Raw genomic sequence first — 27,083 nt, 5'->3', positions numbered from 1 at the left:
ATCTGTGAAACCAAAATACTGAATTCCCATAGAGAGACTTAAAACTAGGCTTTGAAGCAAATTATCAGTCCCCAAGAGTGTTTGTGACAGGGCGCACTGTCTTGGTCGGCGCCTGGTGCATGCAGTTAAAAATGCACTGTGGCGAAAACACGGGTAGCACGTCCTAAATGTAACACAAGCTCAGGGTTCTAAAGAGCCCAGGTAATCAAGCCTCGAGTCTACGCTACCACATTTTCATACAATCATTTTTGTCTCAAAGACGTACAGTAAAGAAAGTCATGAACACGTTACCCATATTCAGTTGACGCTCTTTCTGGAGATACTCTACCTAAGTGCAGAATCCTCACCTTTAGAATATCTCCACGTGCCAGATTGTATCCAGAAGATATTTATACATAGGCGCATTGCACCAGCGGGTTGTGTTGTGCAGCTCTGCACTGACAACGCTATGCAGATGTCAGTTTCATTCTCAACATAGCCCAAACCCTCAAATGCAGAGCTCAAATAACCAATCGTTTGTACCAAAGGGCAGATCTCTAATTTGGTAACTTTTCAGATTGAAAAGAGCCCGTTCCACAGTATAGGGAGGCGGGATGGTGGTAAGAGTATACACCAGAAAGAGCATTAAGTAAGGTAAGTAACTTATTCTGAACAATACTTCTAACTCCCTCGCACTCTGCCCACTTGGTTTGCTCCGGATTATTTTTATTACTTCAATTTTTACTTGGTTTTCTCCCGATTATCTTATTTAATTCTTTTTGGGGTAATTTAATTTAATTCAGCCTTTTCCGGTCGCTGCTATCCCTGCGGCCACCCCCCCTACATAATGGCAACCGCTGCTGGGAAGCGTGTGTGAAACCTGGACCTCTGGTCCAGGCCAGCACTCTCCCCAGCAGCTCTGCTTCATCACCGGATCACCTCCGTACAGAGCCCTCCCGTTTCAGGGTGCGCGCCAGCAGCCTGTTGCAGCTTCAGAGACGATCCAGCCCAGTCCGCCTGGTGTCCCCCTCTGCTCACTTGGTTTGGTACCGATTATTTTTATTAATTCCATTTTTACTTGGTTTTCTCCTGATTATCTTATTTACATTTTTTCTCTGTAATTTAATTTAAATCAGCCTTTTCCTGCCACTGCTGCCCCTCCCCCCGACACAGCCCCCGCTCCCGCCTCCCTACCTCTAGTCCTGTCCCCTCCCCTACTTAATGGCGTCCACTGTGTGGTCACGCCGCTGGCGTGCCTAAGGCAAGTCGTCTGCGCCAGTCCGCCATCAGCGCCAGGAACCCTGGATCCACAACCTTCCACCTCTACAACTCTGCCGCCCTCCTCGCACTCAACCCTGGAAAACACAGACTGCCAACATGCCTCGCTGCCCTCGACCCACGGCCAGTTCACCTGCCTCCACTGCCGCCAGACTTTTGCAACAACCTCGACTTCCGGCACCGCCTACAACTGCCCCGACTACACCCTAAGATGCATCCTCCCCAACGTACGCTCCGTACACAAACACGCCACAGAAATCTGGAATGAACTCTACACTCTCGCCCGACCTCGCCTTCCTCAAGGAGACATGGACCAACGCCGCCTCTGCCCCCGACATCAACACTGCCATCCCGGACGGATACAAGATCCAGAGAAAGGACCGCCCCAACCAACCACAAGGCCTCGCCATCACACACAGGAGCACCCTCCACCTCACCACCTCCAGCGAAAACTTCCCCTCCACCGAGCACCTGCACTGCCAGATCCAGACCAGCCCTAACACCACACTCCGAGGAACCCTTAGTCTACAAAACCCCAGGCCACCCTTCGCCAACACAGACTTCATCGCACCACATGCCATCGCATCAATGAACTTCATACTCAACTTCCACCTGCACAACCCCAGCGACCCTAGCTCCACCATCCTCCGGGAAAACCTTGTCAACATCAGACTCGTCACCACACTCTCTCACAGAGCAGGACACACCCTTGACACCATCTCAACTGCAGGCAACAGTGTCCGCTTCAGCCACACAACGCAACCACCATGGACCAACCACCACTGCGTCCTCTTCACTGTCGACAAACCCAAGGCACCAAAACAAACCCCGCCACCCCCCACCACGTAGGAACTGGAGCAAGGTCAAAGACTAGCAACTGAACACCACCCTCACCATAGACAACCCCACCTGGACACCCAATGCAAACACCACAGCCACAGGACTCCACACCAGGATCTCCAACTGCGCGGACAAACTCGCCCTGCTACGCAACCCCAGCAAACAGTACCCCAGGAAAGGCACCTGGTTCACCACCAATCTCCAAGAAACCAGGCGCACCTGCAGACGTCTGGAGAAAAACTGGAGAAACACCAAGACCACTGATAACGCCACCTACATAGACTCCATGACGCACTACCACAACGAAATCAGAACAACCAAAAGGAACTTCATGGACAACAAAATCCTCGCCAACTCCACGAACTCCAAGGAACTCTTCAGTGTCATACAGGAGTTTACCAAACTATGCAACGAAGCCACAGACATCACCCCAAGACCTCTGCAACAAGCTTGGAACTTAATTCCACCTCAAGATCAGGACACTCTACGACAACTTAGCCGACCACACACAAGATGCCACAGCAGACCCCAGCCCCCCAGAGAAACCAGTCAGCCCACCATCTCCAACTGGACACTAATCACGACCGAGGACACTGCGACGACCATGAAAAGCATCCACTTCCCGGATCAGCGCTTGCTGGACACGGAAAAAGAAAGAACGGATGTCAGCGAACGAGGGCGGCGTCTAAGTAGCTGCTGCGACGTCATCCCGGCGGTCACAACACCTACAATGGACGTGGATCCGCACGATGCCACCTTCCGACATGCAGGGGTACTGCTGACGAAAACTTTCTGGATCTAGTCTAACGCCTAGGGGTAATTCTAAGGTAAGGAATCTACTACGTGTTTCTTTCAGATGTAACAAGTTGCTTGATACCTTGAAGTACCAACTTTGGTAGTCCTATTCAGAAGTTAGCACAGCTGAGATGCCAGCGTGTAGCAGACCTACCACTCTATCTCTCTCAGAATTTTTTTTACAATTTCGGGGTTTTGCTGCCAGAACATGTTAAACTTATGTTCTACTTCCTTAATATGTTGCACCCTGCCTTAGGACTTGATAGGCCTGCTTTGGGGGCGACTTACGCACATTAAAAAAGGAGCTTAGGGTTTGCCATTGCCTAAAATGGCAAAGTTGAGTTACCAACTCTAAACTGCCTAGCCAGTCTGCAGTGGGAGAATGGGAGTCATGTTTTAACTTGTCCCACTCGGAGTGGCAAAATAAGTGCTGCAGTCCTCGAAGGTACACTAACTTATAGGCCCGAGTAACCATGGTACTATTTTTAGGAACTTCGTAGGAAGTTAGTCTATGCCAAATGGATGTAGGTCAATCAAACATACATGTTTAAGGGTCAGTGCACTCTCAGAGCAGAAAACGTTTGGGGGGGGCATACAAATGAAGGATTTCTTATAAAGGCTTTATGCAAATTATTAATTCTGGTATTCAGAGACATAAACAATATGTCTACTGAATATCTGCCGCAAATGTTGAACAGATATGTCCCTCCACAAAACCTTCCCTCCTACGACCAAAATCTCCTCGTCTCCCTTAAGCCGGTCTCATGATTTCACTCATTCCAGCGACTTGATCGCTGCTGCTGGAAGTGACTTTCTGCTGCACAAAGTTCCATCTCCTCTCTTACCACTTTTATATCTGCCTAAAAGTCCTCACCCTGCTAAAATTGCAAAATGGCTTGTGCTTTCCCAGATCTATTAAATGGTCGAGAATACAAAAATGGTGATACGAGATGTATATATTCAGTAATCAAGCTAGTTAGATTAAAGATGCACCTATGTCCAGTCAGTCTCAACATAGATATTACTCACCATTATCTAATAACTTGATGCCATTCAAGCAATGTGCATACATTTAACAAGAAGTACATTCCAATCACAGTCCTAATTTGCCTCGAAGAAGAAAAGTAAACCTCAAAAGTCAAGGACAGTGGCGTAACATGAAGAAACTTGCTTGATATCACAGGAATAGCACCTCAAAACAATGTAATGGATAAAGCAAATATTACACTGATAAAGAACTTACTTGCAGAGTTATGAACAACGGTTATTGTTTTACTTCAAGTAGCTTCACATAGTTGTTATGAATCTTTAAAATTACCTTTCTTTCAATTTAGCAATTGGGGTCTCTGCAATGTCACTTTTAGGACATGCTTTGTGTGTTTTGCTTAGGTAGTGAAATAAAAGATGTCAGCCTGCAAAGTTAAGAAATCCCTTAGAATGATAAGCTAGACATTCCTTGCTTTGGTATTTGTATGTGACAAATGGACAGTTGCATTTCTTAATGGCGTGAACATCTTGAGCAAGAAACATTACTTTTTAGTCTCAAACACACAGACACTAGTTTTGTATTATTCTTATCTTCATTTCCAATACAATTAGTCAAGCTGAAAGAGACCAAGTTAGGTTCAATCTAGCTTCGAATACCTTACAATATCTGCAGTGGGTGTTAATGAACAAGAGATTTATGTGCTAATTTAAATTATTGTGTACATCACTTAATCATGAGGCAGAGGGCATTGAAGGGGGTAGCCATATTCAAATTGCCAGCAAATAAAAGCAAACTAATGTAATTCACTGCATGGATTATAAATGTTCTGGCACTCACCTTTTCCGGGGTGGGCCACTTGGGTTCCAGTTCTTCTTTGTAAAGGGTTTTCCTCATAACCCATCCTAAGCCTGGCATGGTCTCCACACGATATAAAAGGGAAGGATCTTCAGCTGTGTGCTCATAACCCTAAATAGCAAAACAGACTTCAATTATTTCGCAAGCAATAGGGATTTAATTACAAAAGGCAAATCGATTAGACAAGAACAACCCTGGCAGAACAACACTGTTACGCAGTTAGTAGAGGCCCTGTAGCAATCCAGCTGTGCATCAATTCAAGTATTTTTCCTTGTCTTCACAGTTAGGCTATTATTACCCTTATACTCCTTTTCTAGATTTGCATAACACTTTCATTGTCGGTCACTATGTCTCTTCCAATATCACTACTCACACTGATCTCATCTCTTTCACGATCAACTCCTGTGCTTTCAATGTGCGGCTATCCAACAGTACTCTGTCCTGCTCAACTATTTATGATGTGCATTTCTCTCGATATTGCAGATACAAAGGGGAGAAAACCTTTGTAAAGCATGAATACAGTGGGGGCCTGTGATTTGTAGCCTGAAGTAAGCCCTGTTTTACGTTGTATTACTGGATGACTTTGCGGATGTGCAGAATAAAAATAAAAAGCAAATACATGTTTACACCCGTGATCCACCCAAGAAACAAAAATAAGGCAAACATTGTCACACTTTAAATTCTAATGTGCATTATGTTGCATTTGTCCTTGAAGCGTCCCAGCCCAAAAGTAACACTTCATAACCTAGAGAAGTTGGCCAACTGCAGACTGTGACAATCTGGGATGACTATCTTTCTTTGAAGGCAAAAGACACACAGATAATGGACTGAATGCAGAGCAAATCAAACATTCATCCCCAGTCAAGCGATCTGGGTTAAATCTATTGTTCTTTTGTTTGTCATGCCACCCCAGTTTAGACTCAGCCAATATGCAAATCAGTCTTGACCCTGTGCCTCATGGGAACAGGCCAGCCTGAACAGCCAAGCCACGTCCTCTCTGGACAGGAAACAAGCATCCTGTGACCGGTTTCGGGGCATCATCAGCCAGGTTAGCTCGACTACAGTGGCATGAAGAGCACGAGACCCACGTCTGGCCATACCCGTCCCACTCGGGGTGACAAATGCAAAAATAATTGATGGGCAGAATGCTGCACAATGTCAAACATTCAACTCAAGACAGATCTGGGCCTAAATCCATCGTTTATTTGCTCCCCATGCCATTCCAGTTCCAAACCAGCCATATGCAAATCAGTCTTTACCCTGTTCCCCATGGGAATAGTCCAACCCGAACTGCCAGGCCAGGGAACATTTAGGTTTGAATCTTTTTTTGTGTGTTTTTTTTCCAAAGAGTGGGGTGAATTGAGCCTGAAAGGAATTTTGAGATGCGTTGATTAGTTGGCACCATGCCCCACTGAAGGGGTCGAAGTTATTTTTAATGATTCTGGCTGGAGGTCTCAAAATGATAACTTGGTTTTAGGTTTTTGTTGATCCTGAATAGATTATCTTCAGCGATTAAACCAAATTCAGTTCATTATGTGCATTTTGTGAAAGACCATAAATTAGCAGTTTATCTGTTTGTGTGTGGCACTGAAATCCTCAATTAACTGATTTTGCTAGAGAAGAATTATTGCCGCTCTTCAAATTTGGTTTGTGCTGTTTAAGGTCTGAGGCATATTTCATGGTTTTAAGCGGTTTGGAATAGGTACTTTGGTTTGTTTAGGGAGTTGAGGATTTTGTCTTAGGAATATAGGGAGTGTCGAATTTGGGAACTAAAAGTAACACAAATATAAGTTTGCACAGAAACCCTTTCCTCCCCCACTCACCAGCCCCATCTCACTCTGTTTCCATCTATCCATTCTTTTTTTTCTCCTTCTACTACTCAGATCTTTCTTTTCCACCTGCTTCTCTTACTCTCTTGAACCTCCCCGTGCTTGCAGTAAATAAACTCCGAAAGCTACGGAAAGTGATATTGGCAGCAACCTCTACCATGGCCTTTCAAAGTCTGTCTCAAATGGCTGCAGCTCACTGTGGAAATCTCGGATCAATAAAAGGCTAGTCCAGCCCAGAGTACTGGGCCTTTGAGGGGATAATATCTTGTTCATATTTTTTCCATTGCAACCTTTAATAATGACAGGGATTGCTGAGTTTTGTCAGAGGTCCATTTTCTTTTTAGTTTCCAGGGATACTGTTTTTTTAAATGTTCATATGAGCACCATAGATTGTCAACACTGGGCAAAGATGTTCTTGGGTTAAGAGGTGCTATGTTATCCTTAGCTTGCTTGATGGCCTCGTCGTATTGCAAAAACAGTGCCTTGATCCTGTTGCCCCTTGGGAGGTTCATTACATAAAATGAAATGAAATGAAAAAAGAAATTTAATAAAGCGCGCTGCGGCCAAGCGGCTTCCTGGCGCTGAGGACTCATCAGTATCAACAGAGGGACCCAGAAGGATTAGCCGGGGAATGCCTGAGAGAAAAGAAAGGTTTTAAGGGCCTTACGAAAATGGGAGAAAATAGGAATAGAGCGAATAGAGAGGGGAAGGCTGTTCCAGAACTGGGGGGCCAAAACTGAGAATCGGGTGCCCCCAGTGCGAGATTTACGATCTATTAGATTAGCACAGACGTCATCAGTGACCGAATCGAAGGGGAATCTAGACATTGGTTCTGCAGTGGGCTGTGAAGTTTTACATACTCCGGAGATATGGATAGAGTGATCCGATCAATCAACTACTATCGGTTTATGGACGGCTGCTAGAACATTTTCATTAAGGAAGAGGTTAGCTATTTTGCAGTAGTGACAAGCTGTGGTTATCGAGACGATAATGCAATGAGCGGAAAGCAGCCTATTTTAGCCCCCAGTTTAGGTGAGCCTCTCCTAGCTAGAGATTTCCTTGCATGGGCTTTGCTGTTCTGTGATACAGTCTGTGAATTCACTGAGAAAGTCTTTGGTTTTCCATGGTAGCTTGTAAAGGGTATGACGATAAGTGATTCAATTTAGGGAAGATTCATAGTTCGTTGAAAAGGATTCAAAATAATTGTGCATAGGTGTTGTGCAAGAGAGTATTTTGGCGTAATACAGCTCCGCTCTTTCCACAGTCTTTATCTGGCCTGCATGGATTACTAGGGGATTCTAGGTGGTCGATCAGGCCTTAGGACGGACAGTTCAGTCATATTTGGGTGAGTAAAGAGAAATCTAGATTGATTTTAGTGATTTTATTAATGATGACTACATGGTGTGCATTTCTGGAAGTTGTAGTGTGTGGCTCTCTTTAGAGCAGGGAAAGGCAGCATCTTTTGTCCTCAAAAGTCCAACCTACCTGATCATTCCATGCAGAAATGCAATACAGGCTCTCATCTTCTTCCAGTAGGTGGAGTGTCTGACTGAGAAAACTAAGGAAATAAAAGCCAATATATCTACAATTACTTGGTTTCAATAACGAGTGGGCATACAATAAATCCCTGCCGGCACCTGATCTAAACAATCAAAACTGTCCTACATGAATTTAAGGCAAAATAAAAAATAGAGGGCGCTAGAGACACGGTTGGTGTAAATTACTCTCCTGTCAAATGTGTGTGTGGGCTGATACCTTGGAGGACATGAAAGAGCAACACATCCCGCCAAGCCACATGATTGCAGTCCTCTTTCAAAGTAACTAAAGCTAGCGTGACGGCAAGGCAACCAAGAGATGTTTAGATGCTTTGTGTACCTCTGTGTGTGCTACAGGAAGGAAAAAGGTGAAAAAACAATGTAGATGCATACAAACTTCAGAATCAGATCTCCAGTTGCACTTACCTCGTCATTAACATACCAACCTATTTTTATTCCAGCCTCAGCCGATGCCCGTTTTACGCCTAACTATCCTTAATCAGTCAGTCCAGGTCCTGAGCGATGCATATGTGTGCACTAATCTGGTTGGATGCCTTCATTATAATTTTAGTCGCAATACACAAAATAAATGTCAGGCAGAGTCGAGCAGTATGCTCTGCAGCACCCTGGTTTCATCACTTCTGAACTGAAAATTAGTATTATAGTGCCAGTGGAAACAGGCAAAAATTGGATCCAGATTTAGTCCACCATCATTGGTGAGTTGCAGCTTTAATCTCAATAGTACAGTGAGCTTCAGAACCTATATTCTGGCATACCAATGCCATTTATAGCGCTGCAGCACAGCAAAGCACCTGTATTCATCTAAAACTGTTTGCTAAATTTTGTACCCAAAGCTTTCCATTCGCTACCTGTTGTCTGGGCTGAATTGTTCCGAGGAGCCCTGCAGTTTACAGTGCTTTATTCACTGTGAGACTCTAGAAAGAGAAACCATACCAAAACAAGTTTTGACCTCACTGCCCAAGTAAGATGTCTAACAAGCCAAAACAATGTTTTGGCTTGCTTCCTCGTGTTCCCATTCAGCAAGGACCTTGCATAGTAGTTTGGGCACAATGGTCCTTTATTGGGCAGTCTGATCTTTTCCCTGTTTAGTCCCACAGTAATGACAAAGCGAGCAAACAAATTGCTCACCCTCACCCGGAGGAACTGCTAATGGTTAACAAGGGTTCTCACCTTTCTCCTGGTTCTCAGTGAGTCTACAGCATGCACAGAAATGTCCAGACTTAGGTCTGTAAAGCACAGTAAGCTATGGTACACAAGCAGCACCTCTGTAATGAGGCCAAAAATGGCCTAAATTTGTCTAGGGTTGCGTGTGCTCTCGTTCAGTGGGAAGTTGGTCAAGCAGTCGGAGTTGGATTCTTACTTTTAGGACGAGGGCAAGTCACATGAATTTGGTTGATCCCTTTCTTGAGCTCACATTCAGCAATAATGATGGAATGCATGGTGGCCAGATCAATTGCCGCTGGTTAAGAATTTCATCTTTACCATCCATCACTTAAACCAACATTTGAACGCATTTAGGTGAAAAGAATAAAACGAAGAAAAATTGATTACAAAGAGGGCCGAGAGTGCTGGTATGTTGTCAGAAGCATAAAGCAACAGATCGCTCTTATCAGGCTTTGTTTGCGTTCTTGTTTGCGTTCTTGAACGCCTACTAATTATAAACTACATTCAGACATCCAGCCTGAGAGTTCTACCAGATGGAGTCATCCAGTGCCTACTTGTCCCTTTCCCTACAAAATACACACCCAACACGGTAATATTACGTTTTATTCAGGACCTGTGTCCAAGTTTTAACTACTCTCTTTACACATTCATATAACAATAAAGGGGGGTCCTCACCAGTCTAAAGATGTTTGCATTACCAGATTTTAGAAGTAAATGTTAATTTATGTTACATATTTTTATATAGCGCACAGCTGCCCCAGCTAAGGGGCGTCCCGGCGCTTTATAAGTAAGAAAAAGGGCTACCTCTGGCACAGTGTGGTGGCTATAACATAACAGAACAGTCTAAAGGAAAAGATGGGTCTTAATGGCCTTTCTGAACATCAAAAGATCATTTAAGCCACGTAACTGGAAAGGTAAGGTGTTCCATAATTTCGCCGCCAGATAGAGGAAGGAGCGGCCGCCCATCCGCGAGCACTTTATCCGAGGGACCACTACCAAGTGCTGGCCTTCCGATCGCAAAGTTCGCCGAGGGACATATGGGGTCAGGAGAGGACAGAGCATATAATAAATATAAATGTATAAAAAAAATTCATGTGATGTCTTTAGTGTTGGCCGAGCTACTATTTCCATGCCATCTCATTCACACACTTCCCATTTGGGACCATTTTTATAATTTATTCTACAACATAAAATGTGTAAGCAGACGTCCAGTTCCCCACTACAGAGAAATTATTGAAAGATTTTCTTGAAGAACGAATAAGCCTCAGAGAAAGCAAAGTGCACAATAACAGCACAGCCTTGGAGTAAAGCTCAGGGACCAGACGTATTCTCTGCATCACTCTATAACGAATAGTTGATCATCCTTGCCAAATCTTTTGCAAAAGTATGTAATTATGTCTAGGCACCCCAGCCGATAATTCCATTCATAACTCAGATTTAGGCATTCATGAAGGTCAATTTAACTACTCAATTGGGACTTAAAAATGTTCGCTAAGAACTAACCGCCGTTTCCTACAGAATGCAAACTAGACTTTGCACAGGGATGATGGATATACATTTTCAATTGTGGTGGTAAGAGGGCCCGTTGGTGTTGTGGCACCTATATGAGACCACAGAGGTCAGGAAACTTTCATATAAATATTTCAATTAACAACAGAAGTCTTTTTTTTTGTCATTCTCAATTAAGACATTGGACAACACCAGAGATTACAGAAAGAGGAGCAGCACATTTGGAGAACATTTTCAAAAAGATAATTGTTGAAAAAGGATGTTTCTATGCTGAATAACACATTTTGCTTGTTCTCCCTCCTGGAGTATGCATAAATATTGTGATCCATCGGCATACATATGTGGTTAATCATATGGATAAGATCAGCAAAAGTATCTACTTGCTCCAGATTACAAAAGATTGCCCCTGGACCATATGGGAGTTGCAACTAAATCCCCATTAATGACAAGCCTAACACAATTGGTTAAGAAACCTAGGAGCTAGACTAATGCCATGCCATATTTCACAATAGAATAACGAAATATAAGAATACACAGACACCAATCCATATTTGTGAATCGTGAATTGAAGAGAATTTTCTGACCACTATTAATCAGACAGGAGGAGAAAATCTGGCTTTCTTAGCCCAGACTACCAAGAGGAAATTTCAAACACTGGGGAAATTCCAAACTCAATGTGGAAGGCATATTGTGTTGTCTTTTATTGATTTGCACGGTCTATTCATCTGTGTTCACAATAATATGCTATGTAACCTGTATATTATCTCTATTATGTCTACGGAAAATAATATAATTAAACTGGGTGCTCTCTTGTTGCCACCTTTTTGTCTCCCTTCCTCCTCTTTCCTCATGTAAAATGAAAAATTAAAGCACTTAAAAAGAACGTGCATTCAAACAAAAGGGCGGTGAGAGCTAAGAAAGTGACAAATTAACATTTATAACCTCAATATTTGGGAGGAACAAGCTCTTGTTTTATATGTACATAGACCATAATGTTACACTTCCTATTACCAAAGACCAAAACTTGAATTTTTTTGATGAGTTGAAAGCAGGTGGAAGTAATACATCCTCTACTCCTAGTCTAACAAATACCCCTCTCCCAGATCTTGAACCATCTTATCAGGTAGGTAAGAATCATGGGCACTTTAGTACAAATAACCGTACCTAAAGAAATCTATTGAAATGTCCAAGTCTTCTTCAAGGACAACAGCAAACTTTGCGTCCTGTAGAAAAGAAGCAAAATATTTTATCCATAAACAGCTCAAATACAAGTCAACACTAGGATAAGTTAATAGAAACACAACAGAGCATTTTACAAGTTTGTAAATAGCTGCGGTACACTAGATTCTGAAACATTTTGGGATGTAAAGTCAAGCGATAATGGCCTGTTTACAACCTCCCTATATAACATTGCGATCTGGAATTAGACAACACTTTCTTCCCAAACTCGAAGCCTATACCGAGCCAAATTGATCTGTTTCAACTGAGGCAGCATAGTCTATACACATACACCACAAATGTTGTTTACCTGAACAATCGTTTGTCTACTTGAAAATGTTTTCAAAGTTACATTCTTGGGAGAGCAATAACATTTAGCTCATGTATATAACAGGCTAACTCATGTTTCCGCAGCGCCTTTCATATTTCAAAAGGCCACGATGAACTAGCATTACCTCTGGATGCTTTGGAACATAGACCGATTTAATTAGACTGTAGTTTTGAGCCATAACCTAAACAGTCACTCCTTAAGTTATTAGGAATCCAAGTTGCCCTCCAGTCTTGTAAGTCTTGACATAACAGAAGTTGTGAGATAAAGTGAGGTGATAGGAAGCGCATGCATTAGAACTCTTAGTAAAAGAGGGATTGAGCAAACGTCTGGTTATGGTACATTGGTCAAGTGTGGTTTGTGACGAGGCCAAGATATATCGCTTAAAGGGGTCAACGCATGAATGGAGGAATGCTGGGTAATAGTCTAAACCAGTGAATCATACTAGGTAACTTTTGTCCTACTTTTTTTGATGCAATGCCGTAATCAGTCAAGGTTATGCCCAGACGAGGTCCCCTTGCTTCATGTGGCACAAGATCCAAAATATACATCAACTAGGTCTCACTTGGGCTTCTGGAGCTCCTTTCTGGGAGAGGAAGAGGGTGGGTTGCCTTGCCTGGCAGTTTGGGATGGACTGTTTCCAAGAGGGGCAGGATTACCACTGATCTGCATAAGGAAGACCTTTGTCTAGAGTGGCACAGAAAAATAATGGTTTGGAATGATTCTCTGAGCGATTGCCAGTCGTTTACACTAAACACAAGCGTTCCCCCATCACCTTTTTGGTTTGATTAATGGGGACAGAGGCTACAATCTACCTGTAGATCTGCTGTTTAGAAACAGTTTACCTTTTGACAGAGGAAGGAATACAGAACTGTTTTGATTGTTTTATGTGTTCTTGATTCTTTCCTCATAGTACCCAAAAGCTATTTTAGCATCAGTGGTATAACTTTATTTGGAACAAATGATATTGAAAAGGATACTTAAAGAGTAACAAAATCTATGTCTGAAACCTCTGGAGTAAACTTGGCAAAACGTTCGAAAACTAGCTAAGCATGAATTAAATTAACTCTTCTGGAACAGAGTAAGGTCAATCAAAGGGAATGGAATCTTACTTGGATTACTAGAACAACCCCCCAGGTCCAGAGAGAGAACATATTCAACTGTTTAGCACTTAATGGAGTTGAATCTTTAATCACATCCTCAAATTCACACAATGTTTGTGTCGCTTACTCACACATCTCCCCTTTGTTTCAAAGCAGTGTCCTTTAGGGATGCTTCATCACGTTCACATTTAGGGCACTTTAAACGTTTTGTTTCACTAATTTATCAGGACTGCTGTATTCACAAAATGTACCAGATCACTGCAAAGAAGTCCTACAGTCAAGCAGTGCGTGGTGGTTACACAGACTTCACCAGCAGATCAGAAATGGCATTCAAAACAAAAAATTGATGCAAAGCAACCCCAAGCCTAAAGAGTAATTGTAATTCAAAGGGAGGGGTCTGTGGGAGGTAGGGACAGGGTTGTTGAAACAAATGATCCCAAACAGTGCATTTTATAGCACAGTATCCCAATGTGTCAAACAGCCTAGCTTTCACATGTTGTTCAAATTATAAAGCACTAAAGTCCTCATATCATTTAAAAAAAATGTTTTTTTATAAAAGGTACAATTCACGTAACCTTCACTTCTGCATCCTACTTCCAATCATTTTACCATCCTGCCACTTTCAAGCAGATAGTTTGCCCTAAAAAATTAGTCTATTTAGGCGGGGAAGGATAGCATAATATTAAATTACAGAGCTCAGCCAAATTACATTCCTTAGACAGCAGCGCTATCCCTTAAAGTAGACTGGTCTTATATATATGAAGCGGTAAGCCATTTAGGGTTACCCATAAAAAGTTGATGCCACCATAGGTCTGTAAAGATTAAATGTGAACTCAAAAAGAAAAACATCTTTTTTCTGGTCAGAGACGTAGAAGTGGATGTCCTGGAGACAATTGCAGATGTGGCCTCTTATACTAATAACTAAATGGGAGGCAACTAGAAAGAGGTGGGAGGATCAAAAACATCCAAGCCACAGGGCATCAGTGAACTGTTTGACAACATTAACTCCCCCGCTGAATTCACCGAAAACAGACCACTCAAGTGAGGCATGGCCAGGGGATGCCATATGCTGGGCTCAGAAAACAGTGGGGCGAGAAGGGTACAGGCAAACAAATTACTTACCATCTGTAACATTCCTTCTGGTGGATATGCTAAAGAAGATTCTTCGCCCTTAAAATAGCATCACTAAACTGGACATGAGAGAATTCTTCCAGAAATGCGAAGTACACCAATATGTGGACCTGTATGACTCAGCAGTCACTTCATACCTCCCGAAGTGGCTCAGCAGAGCAACATACAAGTGCTACACATGTGCAACAAAGTCAGTCAGTTTCCTGCATTTTTCCCTTTTGTGCCCTCAACTGAGGAATGTAGAACTAACAGTCTGAGACGGTATGCTGAATTTCTAACGCAGGTGCTCTTTAGATGGGAAAAAAGAAGTTTTACAGAATGGGGAGATAGACAGTGATGAATCCGCTATTGGAAACAATATCTGCTAGAAAGAGGTTACAAAAGGTAAGTAACTGTTTTTTTTCTGATATGTACTTCTAATTGCAGATTCCACACCCTCAGAGTACAGACCTCAACTGTACCTTCCAAAAGGTAGAGGGTCTAGGAAGTGGACTTCGACCAAAACGTCCTGCGGAACTGGCTAAGTGTGAGGGTCACACCACCAGTTCAGAAAATAGTGTTATGTGAACTTGTGCATAAATGCTGAATGCTCATTTCACAGCATGGCAGTTGTCCAGAACAGGCACCACTAGCACCAAAAGCTGTTGTAGCGGCCTTAGTCCTGGTGGAATGAGCTCAAAGGCGTTCAAAGGGCTGATTCCTGGCTTGAGCTTACCAGATTTTGACGCAATGGACTTTTGTGAGATGAATGTATAAGCTCAGTACGCTCCTAAAGATGAGGCAATTGAGTCACTTCCTCCTTCAAGGGGTGAGGTGCGGCAAAAACAGCTGGAAGAGTGATCGATTGGCCTACATAGAAGGGAGTCACAAACTTCGGTAGGAAGGTCGCCCCCTTCCTCTATACCAATTTAACAAGAAAAAGATGCGGTAGGGCAGCTACACTGAATGTTCCCTGTAAGGCACCCATGTGGCATGCAGACATATTTGCAATGAGGAAAGCAGCTCTCAGTGTTAGGAGCCTGATTAAGGAACAGCTGTGCAAAGGCTCGAAAGGTGTGCACATGAGAAGTGTCAAGATCATGTGCCATTGAGACATAGTTGGTGGGAAATATGCGCCTCAAATATTTTATAAACTGCATCACAACATGTGACTTAATGAGAGTTGATCAGGAAACAAAAGAAGTGCAAAAGGGTCAACAAATAACCTTTGACCATGCCCATTGCCAGGCCCTGCTTGGCCAATGAAAGAAAAAACAAACAACCATCATAAAGTCAAATTTATCCCAGCATAAAGCGACCTTTTGGAAAGGCATTGTGCTGACCGAGGTGGTGGATTCATCCTTGCAGCCGGTCCAAATCATTTGGATGCTGCTGCTCAATCTACACAAAGGGAGGATTAGATTGTGAACATTCGAATGCACGGGCCTGCCCAATTGCTGGGACAGGAGGTCTTTCCAAAGCAGAAGTCTTATCTGAGGACAAATGCGCATCAGATTGGACTACGACACTCTCCTGGCCTAAGGAAGGCGAGAAGATTGGCTTAGGACCACACCATTTTGATTTTCCTCTGAACTTAAAGCAGGAAAGGAAGCAGTGGAAATGCTTACTGCTGTCTGTCCATTCCAGGAGCAATATGTCTCCTATTGCATGCCTTGGAGGAAACTCCAATGTGCAGATTTACTGACATTCTGTGCAGTGGCGAAGTGATCTAGCCAAGGACTATCCCGCTGAACAAAGATGACCTACCCCACCATGGCCTGAAGACACCACTCATGATCATGTTCTGCTCAGCAGATTGCCGACCAGGAAGATGTTCTACAGGACAAGCTTCCTACAGAGGTGTAGCGCCTCCTAGCATAGGGCTCAAGACTCCATACAGCCAGACTTGTTGCAGTACCACATAGCGGTCATGTTGTCCATGAGGACAACCACCATCCTCCCCTTGATGGATAGCAGGAAGGATTTCAAGACAAGATGGATAGGCCTTTGCTCTAAAAAGTTAATGTCGAGCCCACTCTCCACCAGAGACCAGATGCTTGCAATCTTCACCTTTACCAACTGGCTTAACACTCCTCCCCACCCCCGATTGGAATCGCGATTCAAAGCTACCAATACAGATCCTGAGCAGTCTTATTCAAGATCAAGACCTGAATGGAGTAAGAGAAGCAGCCTGATATTGGAACCACTGGGACCGGAGGGTTCACTACAGGGCTCATATATTCCACCTGACATTAAGGATGAGGATACACGAGGCCAGTAGACAAAGAAACCTCAGAACCATTGTTATTGAAACCTATGTCTGATCTGGAAACACTGCGGTCCTAGCAGGAATCTCCCAGACTTGCTGCGATGAAGGAAAGTCCTTGAACACCAGTGTCTGAAGAGCTCCTACCCACTGTAGGGAGAAAAGACCCAATAGAGATGGCTGTAGTCTCCAGAAAACCTGACTGATCTCACCCAAGCTTGACTACGGAGTACGATGCTGGTGCTAACAGCTCTGCTGAAGCAGTCTTTAGTGCCCTCGCCAATTCGGAGCACATACTTGGCTGCATCCTGATCAACATGTATCATTTGGGACAACGAAGCCCTGATGGTCTCAAGATGGCTAGCAAGATATCGCTTCCTATATCCCCAAAAGGCGTGGGTGGACCTATCCAAAAGAAAAAGTACACTTCTAGATCTAGGAATTCTAATTTGTTGAAGCTTGTACTATCAGGCTCTCCGGTGTAGATTGCTTGGTCTATACATTTTGATAAGCAAGAGTGGGTCTAGGCCTCCTAGACGTAGGTTGACTGACTGGCGGGAACAACATGGCATGGCCCATGTAGCCTACAGAGCATCCGTAAGGGTTTCATTTAATGGCAATAATGGTTCAGATGAGGCTGGGCAACTGCAATTATAGTCTTAGCTGCTCTCTGAGCTACCACTGTGAAGAAAGGACCTTCCTCCGTTGGTGGCCGAAGTGGAGAGTTTAGATTTGTTTCAGGAGATGTGACTAGCACACTGGTGTCTTTTAAATCTAAAAACAGCGCATCAGTATAATGAGGCAGCATTTGCCCCCTTCCTCATCATCAATATCCAGAGGGACATTGGCCTATTGCAATTGGTCAGAATAAAAGCCCAAACAAAAGCAAATCCTCTGAAGACAGTGGCACTGAAGCAGAGCTCCTGGATTGGACCCGTATAACCACTGGTTGTGCTTCCATGATTTCAAACGGCCACAAGCCCTGAAGCTGGCACATGTTGATTCATGGTCTGAGATCAGTGTTAGATTTGGATCACTGCATGAGTTTGTATGGAAGAAACCAGTGAGGACCTGGCACTACAGCAGAAGTCAATACCAGAGTTAGTACAGGCACAGTAGGGGGTTCTTAGAGGGCAGATACTCAAATGGAAACACTGTGCCTAAGGGAGCCCGAATCCCACAAGAAAATTAGTACAAGGTTTCCATTTGCTCCAGGGCAACAGCAGCCTGAAAAGCGCAGGTTGTACCAGGGCCAATTGCAGGATTGGTTCAGCTTCAGCAGACATTGGGGCGAGTGCAATCTTTATCACGACACCCTCATGCCTTCACTAAACTATGAGAGGATGGAGGTAGAGTTTCACTTTGTACACTAATGCCTTAACTTTGACTTACTGGGGGACAGATTGGGAAGTGGCCTTTTTGCAGACATTGCCTTGTGAGCAGGAAATGGAATTTTGCTGGAGTCACCTTGTGTTCGGGATAGAGATCACAGCACAATCTAGAATTAGAGCAGGTCCTCTACTTTTACCACAACAAACAAGTTACTAACCTTCTGTAAAACTTTCTGGTGGATACTTTACACCGCCTTTGATCTCCGGTTTAACATGAGCAAAAATAACTGGACATATATTTGAGAAAGGACCTCTAACTATATATTAAATGCTATTAGTCTTCTCAACTGCAAGCACAACACACCTTAGGGCCCTTTCGGCCTTGTGCGGTTTCCTGCTTAAAATTCTGGGACTTGGGTCACAGAGAACCCCAACTAGGAGTTCAACAGAGCCTTTACCAAGTCAGAAGGACATTGTATAAAACGTATTTAGTTGCCATTCTTGTGCAAAATAAATACATTCTGCGACTATCTTCCACTGCTTGCATTCCTTAGCTACGTACATCTACTTCTTAGTCCTGTGGAGCCTATTAATATTGCAAACTCCCCGTACCCATTCCCTACAGCTCTGAGTGGCACAGCCTTCCACAAGGTTTCAGCCCATCCCAGAAGGGGCGTGGATGTTCCCCAAGCATTGGATTCACAGCCTTATCTAATTTTCTCACTCAATACCTTCTCTCCATTGTATCCTTGTAGAACTTCATCAAAGACAAAGCGCTATCTATTTTATCTTCCCTTCCATCAGTTTGCCAGTATGTCACTCCTCCAGACAAAAAAAACTGATATCCATCCATTCATCCTTCATCCATTTCTTTCTCTACCCGACTTATTTGCACTAGACATCCTAATTATCACTGCAAGTCATTTTCATACACAAGATAAGCTGGCTTCCTTCATCGGTTACAAGCCCAAAGAGGCCCCCTACAGTTCCGAATAAGGGGCCCGATGTAGGTAGCCCTTTACCGATCGGAATCGGCCGAAAATACCGATTTTCGGCCGTTTCCGATCGGTAAAGGGCTATGGAGATGTAGGGGCACATTTTCGGTAATTTTACCGATTCGTTATCATTACCGAATCGGTAAATTTACCGAGTCGGTAATATTTACCGATTCGGTAATGATAACGATTCGGTAAAATTACCGAAAATGCAATGTAGGTAGCCTATGTTCCGGCAGCACATGGCTTACAGAATCGGTATTTTACCATGGAATACAAATCCATGGTAAAAAACCGATTCCTGTGTACATGCACATCTGTGCATGTACACATGTGCCATGTGACAGACAGACGTGCCCTTAGGGCATGTCTGTGTGCCACATTGCACACATGGCCGTTTTGGGGGTGCTAGAGGGTGTCAAAGTGACACCCCCTGCACCCTTGTGAATTCTTTAATTACCGATTCGGTAAATACCGAATCGGTAATGCCTAATCATTCCTATGGGCTTCAAAGCCCATAGGAATGAATGGGCATTACCGATTCGGTATTTACCAAATCGGTAATTTAAGAATTGTTAAGGATTCGGTAACGAATCCAGATGTTGGGACCTACATCCCATTTACCGATTTTTTGAATACCGAATCGGTAGGATTCGGTATTTCAAAATCGGTAAATGGGATTTACCTACATCGGGCCCAAGGTTCCTTAAAGTAGGGAAAAAGTCAATATTAAAAATGTACACATTTAAGGCAACCAAATTGTAGACCATAATTAATGCTCCTACATATATAATAATTCTCAGAAAGAACCAAAGTACAACAATAAATTTATCAAAAATACAAAAATTAGCATTTATTACATTTATAGACAATGAAAAAGACTGAAAATCATTCATTCACTTTCATATCTGCATCGCAACAAATCTAATCCTGAAATATAGAAAGTGACATCTGGTCATTTACAGACATCACTGAACTTCATTGCTTGTCCAGGATATGCATTATTTTCTACTATTGTCCATCAGACATACAGTATATATGTATTGAAATCTCAAGAGGACATTGCTTACTACATTCCACTGATTATTACCAGCGTTCCAGCGACATGTGTATTTGAGATCACTTTTGATATATCGCACTGCCCTCATTGACTGTTCATCATTTATAGGTCTCCTGTTCATATTAAAAATTCATCAATTGTCTTTACCGTGGCCCTCTTCCTGAAGAAGGCACCTTGGGTGTGCCGAAACACGCGTAGAATTCCAACAGTCATTTGAATTTGTGCCACTCCATTCTCAATTGACAGTATGATTTATATATTGTGTTGACTTACCACTCATTGACAATGTGTTACCATTTCAACAATGGTTTAAATTCATTTTTAGGTCTCGCGCCTGCGATTGCAGGGGCGAAGCCTCTGCTGTCGAAAAGCGAGCCTTTTGCGATCGTGTCAGCTTTCAAGGACTGAAGAGGAGAGGACAAGAGACTGCACGCGCACGCAGCCTGCCGGAATCGGATCAGGTTGCGTGCTTGAACACGCGCTCTGATTCCGGCAGGCTCTTCACAATACACATACAGAACCCCCCGCCGCGCATACACACATCCACACACACACCCACATACAGAACCCCCCGCCGCGCATACACACATCCACACACACACCCACATACAGAACCCCCCGCCGAGCATGCATACACACACACACACACACACACACACACACACACACACACACACACACACACACACACACACACACACACACACACACACACACACACACACACACACACACACACACACACACACACACACACACACACACACACACACACACACACACACACACACACACACACACACACACACACACACACACACACACACACACACACACCACCCCCCCACCCCCCGGCGCTTACACACACATCCCCTACCTCGTCTCGGCGTCTTCGCGCTCCCTTGCCCCCGCTCCTCTGGTGCGCGCGCACCACTGGTTTCGATTCCCGCGTCGGCTCCTCTGTGGTGCGCGCGCACCACAGGTTTCTATTCCGTGCTTGTTTTAATGAACGGGTTGGTGTTGAAGATACAATAATATAGACATTAACAAACAGTAGTATGCAATTATTCCACTTGGTGGCACTAACTTATGTTAAACTCTCACAAGGCGTGTACGACTCTTCAGTCAAACTGGCCAAACACTACGTTATCAAATGCTACTAAAGACTGGCTAGCTTTAGAAAATCTGCATTTTCCTTTTAACCCTTCAGGTGGCCATAACGCACATCTGAACCGCAGAGTGCTGCAGAGAGAGCACATGGGCAGCACAGCACTCCTCATGACTGCGATTCCACAACCCGCGGCCAGGGCAGAGGCATGCACCCAGACTGCAGACACCGCACACATGCACTCTGCACCTCACCGCGGCTTTAGCGCACAGTCCTCGCAGAGGCGTAGCTCCCTCTCCGCCCCCTCCTATACTTGCCCCAGCCCCGGTATACCGCCCCAGCAGTAGTGACCAGAGAGCGCGGGTACCTTGCAGACACCATGGGAGGTCCTCGCGCCCCAAGCCCACTCCGTTCCCCCGCCGCCGATGACCGTGCAGCAGCTCCTCCTCTCCGTGTTGTTCTCCTGGTCTCTGTCCAGGCGCTGAGGAGGGCGTCACTCACAGCTGAGACGAGCGGCGACGTAGTCCACCTCTTAGCCCTGTAGGAACGAGGGAGAGGAGCTGATGGGGATTGTAGTTTTTTACCGACGCCATACCACGTGCAGCTTTTGGAGGCGTGGCCCGAAAACCCTACAATTCCCAGCAGACCTTTTCTGCGCGAGGAGTTCGGATGGGTGATTTGAGAGTCAGGCACGAAGAGGGTGTTTGGCGGGCGGTTGCTGAACAGTGTCTTTTAGACTTTTTAAGAAATAGTCTGTTTGGGATGGGTAGCATTGTGTGTTTTTCTCAGTTATGTACATACCGAGTATTACTAAAAACACTCGTGAGTTGAGCAAACCGCAAGACTACCTCCTTTAGTAGGCCACGGGGATTCAGTGCCCTGCGTGACGAATGGTGCTGGCTTAGTCTGCAAAATGTGAGTTTGTGAGGGATTTGCTTACACTTCGTGCGTGCCAACAAATTAACAGGCAGAGCCAAGCTAAGTGTCTGGCTCGTACCTTAGTAAACTTGCAGAGCCTTGAAAATATTTGCTTTGTAAATCGTAAAACAAACATCACTCATATAAGGTGTTTCTTCAAAATTCAAAAAAGATTATTTCTTTAGCAGGTGAAAGCGTTAATATTAATAGGGCACATATTTACACTGCAGTAAAACATAATTTTCGAATGATCGTTTTGTGCAGATTTGAAAGTGTTTTCACGATAAGGAAGAATAATTCGTTTTGGTAAAGAAAGAATTGTCTGTGAAAATGGAAGAAGAACCATGGAATAAATTTCTTGAAGAAATTGAAATAAGACTAGACAAGTACGGAAAGGAGCTCCAAGAAACAAAATTGCACAAGTTTAAGCGTGATAATATTGATTACAAGCTGAATGAGGCCTATACTTGGGCCGAAATCTATGCGACAAGAAGATATACGGGCAAAAAACAACAAGCAGCCTCATCTGAAGAAAGTGTGGTGTCAGATAGCGACGCGAGTACCTCTAGGCAACCTATGGATCAGCAGCAACGTCGTAAACCAGGTCCACAAGCATCTACTATAACGGATACGCCATCCACATCAACTTCTAATGCTTTTTTAGAGAAGGGCCAAGCCCAAAGCAAACCACCGGATCAATCATCCATCCAACCGAGCGACAAAAAACGCGAAGAGGAAAAGGAAAAGGAAAAGGAACGAGAGAAGAAAACGGGCTTACGGAGCCAAACCAAAACCTTGTGATTAACATTTCGAAGTATCCTCTGTCTAAATTTGAAGAGAGACTGTTAAATAAAGGGACAACTTTTGTGAGCACTGATCACACTAATGAGCTGGAGACGGAGGTCGCATTCTTTAAATTCATGAGGATCTTATGACTGAAGCACTTCTTCACAATACTAAATCCCATTGAAACAGTAGATAACACTGCGGCCAAATTCAAACCTAAAAGTAATTTCTTAGCTCCAATCTCTCACAAAAGCCTTGATACATTTGAGATTTTGGTCAAAGCAGATATAAGCAAGATTCAATACAAGAGGAAGTTGAACAATCTGACAAGAGCAGAACACAGCGCCCTACAGACATTAGCAAAAAATAAAACAATCGTGATCCAAAAGGCGGACAAAGGTGGAGGATTAATCATAATGGATTCTGACTTCTACATACAAAGGGGCAATGAACACGTACAAGATGTGAATACTTACGCCAAACTGGAAAAAGACCCAACTACGGAAATCTGCCAAACTTTGGATAAAATTTTAGACAAAGCAGAAGAATTGGGTTGGATCAACAACACAACCAGACGTTATCTAAGACAAATTTACCCCAGAAGGCCAAGGATATATTTTCTACCGAAGATACACAAGGATTTAAAGAACCCCCCGTTCAGACCCATAGTGTCTGGATGTTCATCAATCTTCGAAAACCTAGGAGTATACATTGATGCTCAAATGCAATCATTCATCCAGGAGTGGCCAACATATCTGGAAGACACATCGGATTTCCTAAGAAGCCTCTCAACTATCAAAACTGAAGGGTGCATGGACTGGACCCTCTGCTTGGAAAACAGTTACTTCTCGTGGCTAGATGAATATTACACCCAACTTACTGGAACAGCTATGGGATTCCCTGGAGCATGCATATATGCTAATATTTTTATGGCAAAGTTTGAATTGGACTACATCTTAGAGGATTGCACTTGGCAAGAAGGAATTGTGTACTATAAACGGTACATAGATGACATTTTCATAATTTGGAAGCGGTCAGCTTCAGAACTCATACAAAACATTAAAAGTTTGAATCTAGCAAACCCAAGAATTCAATTCACACATAATATCAGTACATCAACCATACCATTTTTGGATGTTATGGTAGAAATAGCGGAGGATTCAATCCAAACAAGACTATATAAAAAGACAACCGATAAGAACACGGCACTGTTTCATGGAAGTTTTCATCCGGCTAACCTAATTAACAATCTTCCTGTATCACAATTTATGAGGATAAAGAGGATATCCTCTGATAGTGAAAATTGTGATAAAAGTTTGGAAGAGCAGAAACAAAGATATCTAGATAGGGGATACCCTAAAAAAACTGCTAGAAGCACAGATTGAGAAAATTAAGACAATTCCAAGAACAACTCTTGCAGAAAAGAACAAAAACTGCTAATAAGAGGATGGTGTTTGTATCCAAATACTTGACAGCATCGAGGGATATAAAAAGAATAATTCAGAAAAGATGGGAGATCTTGCAAGTCGAGAAAGATTTTGGAACATTGTTTATTGACAAGCCTTTATTTGCTTATAAAAGAGCGCAGAATTTGAAGGAACTACTAAACAAACCAGAACGACATGTGGGGACTACTCAACAGCAACAAGTCTACAAAGGCACAACACGATGTTATAACTGCAAAAATTGCAATAATGTTATACCAGGCAATACTCTACTACATCCACGTACGGGAGAAAAAATCCAACTCAGACATACCACTAATTGTAATTCAGAACACGTAGTTTAGTCTATTAAATGTCCCTGCGGACTATTGTATGTTGGGAAGACAGATAGAAAATTGAAACTGCGGCTCTCGGAGCACAAATTCGAATTCGCAATAAGAATTCCACGTCACCATTAGCAAAGCACTGGATGGAAGCAGGCCGCACAATAGCCCAGCTGAGATTTCAAGTTATTGAACTTATCCCGCAGCGATTAGGACTCGATAATGCTAAAATCCTACTCCAGAGGGAAGCCTTTTAGATACGCAAGCTACAGACACTGACCCCTAATGGGTTAAATGACAAAATGGAAATGATTTGCTTTTTATAAATATCTAAATCATCCAATAAACTTACACAGCGAGACCCTCAAGGGATTCTAATTCACAGTGATGTGTACATGCACACGACACGATGACATGCAAATATACACTTTCAAGCACACATAGGCGTACTAGCGCTATAGGAGTTTAAAATATATGTGATTCATTTGAGTGAGATTGTAAATAGGTAGGAATTTGCATATGTAAAGCAATGTTTATTTCTGTTCACTTTTAACATTTCTTGTGTCTTATCCACAATTCTCTGTCTCTCTTATGTTTTATATACACACGTATGAACAAATATCCAAATACATTTTATGTGGTATTACACTGCAACATTTTGTGTTCATTGTAATAGGTCAAAACTAACAGTAATATCAAATCCTCACCACTTAGTAATGGCGGTTATATAATACACAAGAAATAAGTCCTTCGTTTATTGCTACGCGCCTTGGAGCAGTGAGTAAACAAGGAAGAAGGAATTAATAGCATATCGAGTTAGCCCCGGTCGACGCACCCGACTCGAGACGCCGTATCGAGCAATATTGTTTGCATAAACGGTAAGCCCGAAACACTTTAAGAAGGAAATAACGTGAACTCTACCGCTTTTGAAATTACGAGCAGGCTACTGAATGCGTTTACTTTCAGTCACAGCCAAACGCATATAACCGACTAGCGAGACCGATTAACTACTCCAGAGGCTCGCAGGTAAAAATCCTATCTACAAAATTGTATACTACAGCATACTAATCCCTAAATGCACGTAGTAACGTTCACTGGAACTTGTATTTTTTGAATTCCACAGGATTATTAATGAACGTGATTATAGAAGACCCACAGGTGAGCATTGAATGTCATTCTAAAAAATGCTTTGCCTGATGATATTGACTAGTTTTGACATTCTTATTAAAGTGACCACAAAACGGAATATTTCTTTTGCAGATATGCACTAAGCAACCAAGGCTCAGGTAAAATAATTTAATCAATTAAATAGAGCAAGTACTAATAACCTTATGTACAGTTCAATAAACTAGCAAGTAACCTAAACAATCTCCTCCTTTTAGATTCACCGCAGCTACGCGATAAATTACATAGCATAAGATTTGTCGAGTTACTTCACACCCGTGGTAAGAATTGTTAAAAACCACAAGCTACAAAAGCTACACAATCCTTATAAGCACCAAAAGTAACTAAGTTTCCTTCTTCTTTTCTTTTCTTTTCTCTTCAAACAGACCCCTGACGAAGGGGCTCAAGCCCCGAAATGCATTGGGTTTTTAGTGTATTGACTAGAATTATGGTTTGATTATACATTGATATAATGGAAATGTAATTGTTTGTAGTTGTTTATATTGCAAATAACTTTCAACGTATGCGCCAAAAATGAGAAATTATGATATTTTTTGATGTGATGATAAAACTGTATTTGAACGTATAATTGGAGAATTTGAATTTTTAGTAGTGTGTGTTAGAGTCCCGGCGACCTTTTGGGGCCAGGCCAGACATTTAGTTATATTGTAGTGGGCAGGCACTAATCTAACACAGCACACATAGCGTACAAGCGTACAAAGAGGTCAAGCAGAGTGCAGCACCCGCACACATTCATTATTCACAAAATAAAATATTTGCCTAATATCATACAATTTAATCGGGAAAGCTGCAATTTATTCATGGTTTCCAGTTTCATTTTGTAAAAATCAGCCAGTAAAAGGGTATCTATTTGTCTTCTCTCATGTTAAGGCTTTGTTTTGACCTTTTGGGGCATTTTATTGCAATGTTTTAAAATATAGCACAAATGTGACCCGAAGGTATTGTGCTTTACATGAGCACCAGTTACATAACACAAGGTAACATGCATTTGTGATAGGCATGGCAAGAGTAAGTGCTTTGCCCAAAATCACTGAATGTTGATCTGATGCTGAGGCTCTAATCTGCTTCCACAGTCTCCAGCTCTGCCGTAATGCCACATCCTTGGAAGAAGGAA

General features: G+C 43.0%; 1 protein-coding gene across 1 annotated transcript in view; it reads right to left on the bottom strand.

The window, feature by feature from the left end:
- Nucleotides 1–27,083, bottom strand: part of POMGNT1 (protein O-linked mannose N-acetylglucosaminyltransferase 1 (beta 1,2-)) — a 230,324-nt gene that overhangs the window by 74,386 nt on the left and 128,855 nt on the right. Inside the window, exons 13-15 of the mRNA XM_078671701.1 lie at nucleotides 11,958–12,016; nucleotides 8,050–8,122; nucleotides 4,718–4,846 (exon numbers count right to left, since the gene is read on the bottom strand). Coding sequence (XP_078527827.1) covers nucleotides 4,718–4,846; nucleotides 8,050–8,122; nucleotides 11,958–12,016 — 261 coding nt within the window. The remainder of the gene's footprint in view (nucleotides 1–4,717; nucleotides 4,847–8,049; nucleotides 8,123–11,957; nucleotides 12,017–27,083) is intronic.

Source organism: Lissotriton helveticus, chromosome 1_2, assembly GCF_964261635.1.
Source record: "Lissotriton helveticus chromosome 1_2, aLisHel1.1, whole genome shotgun sequence".
NCBI classification, from domain to species: domain Eukaryota; kingdom Metazoa; phylum Chordata; class Amphibia; order Caudata; family Salamandridae; genus Lissotriton; species Lissotriton helveticus.
This window is presented reverse-complemented; position numbering and strand designations above follow the sequence as displayed.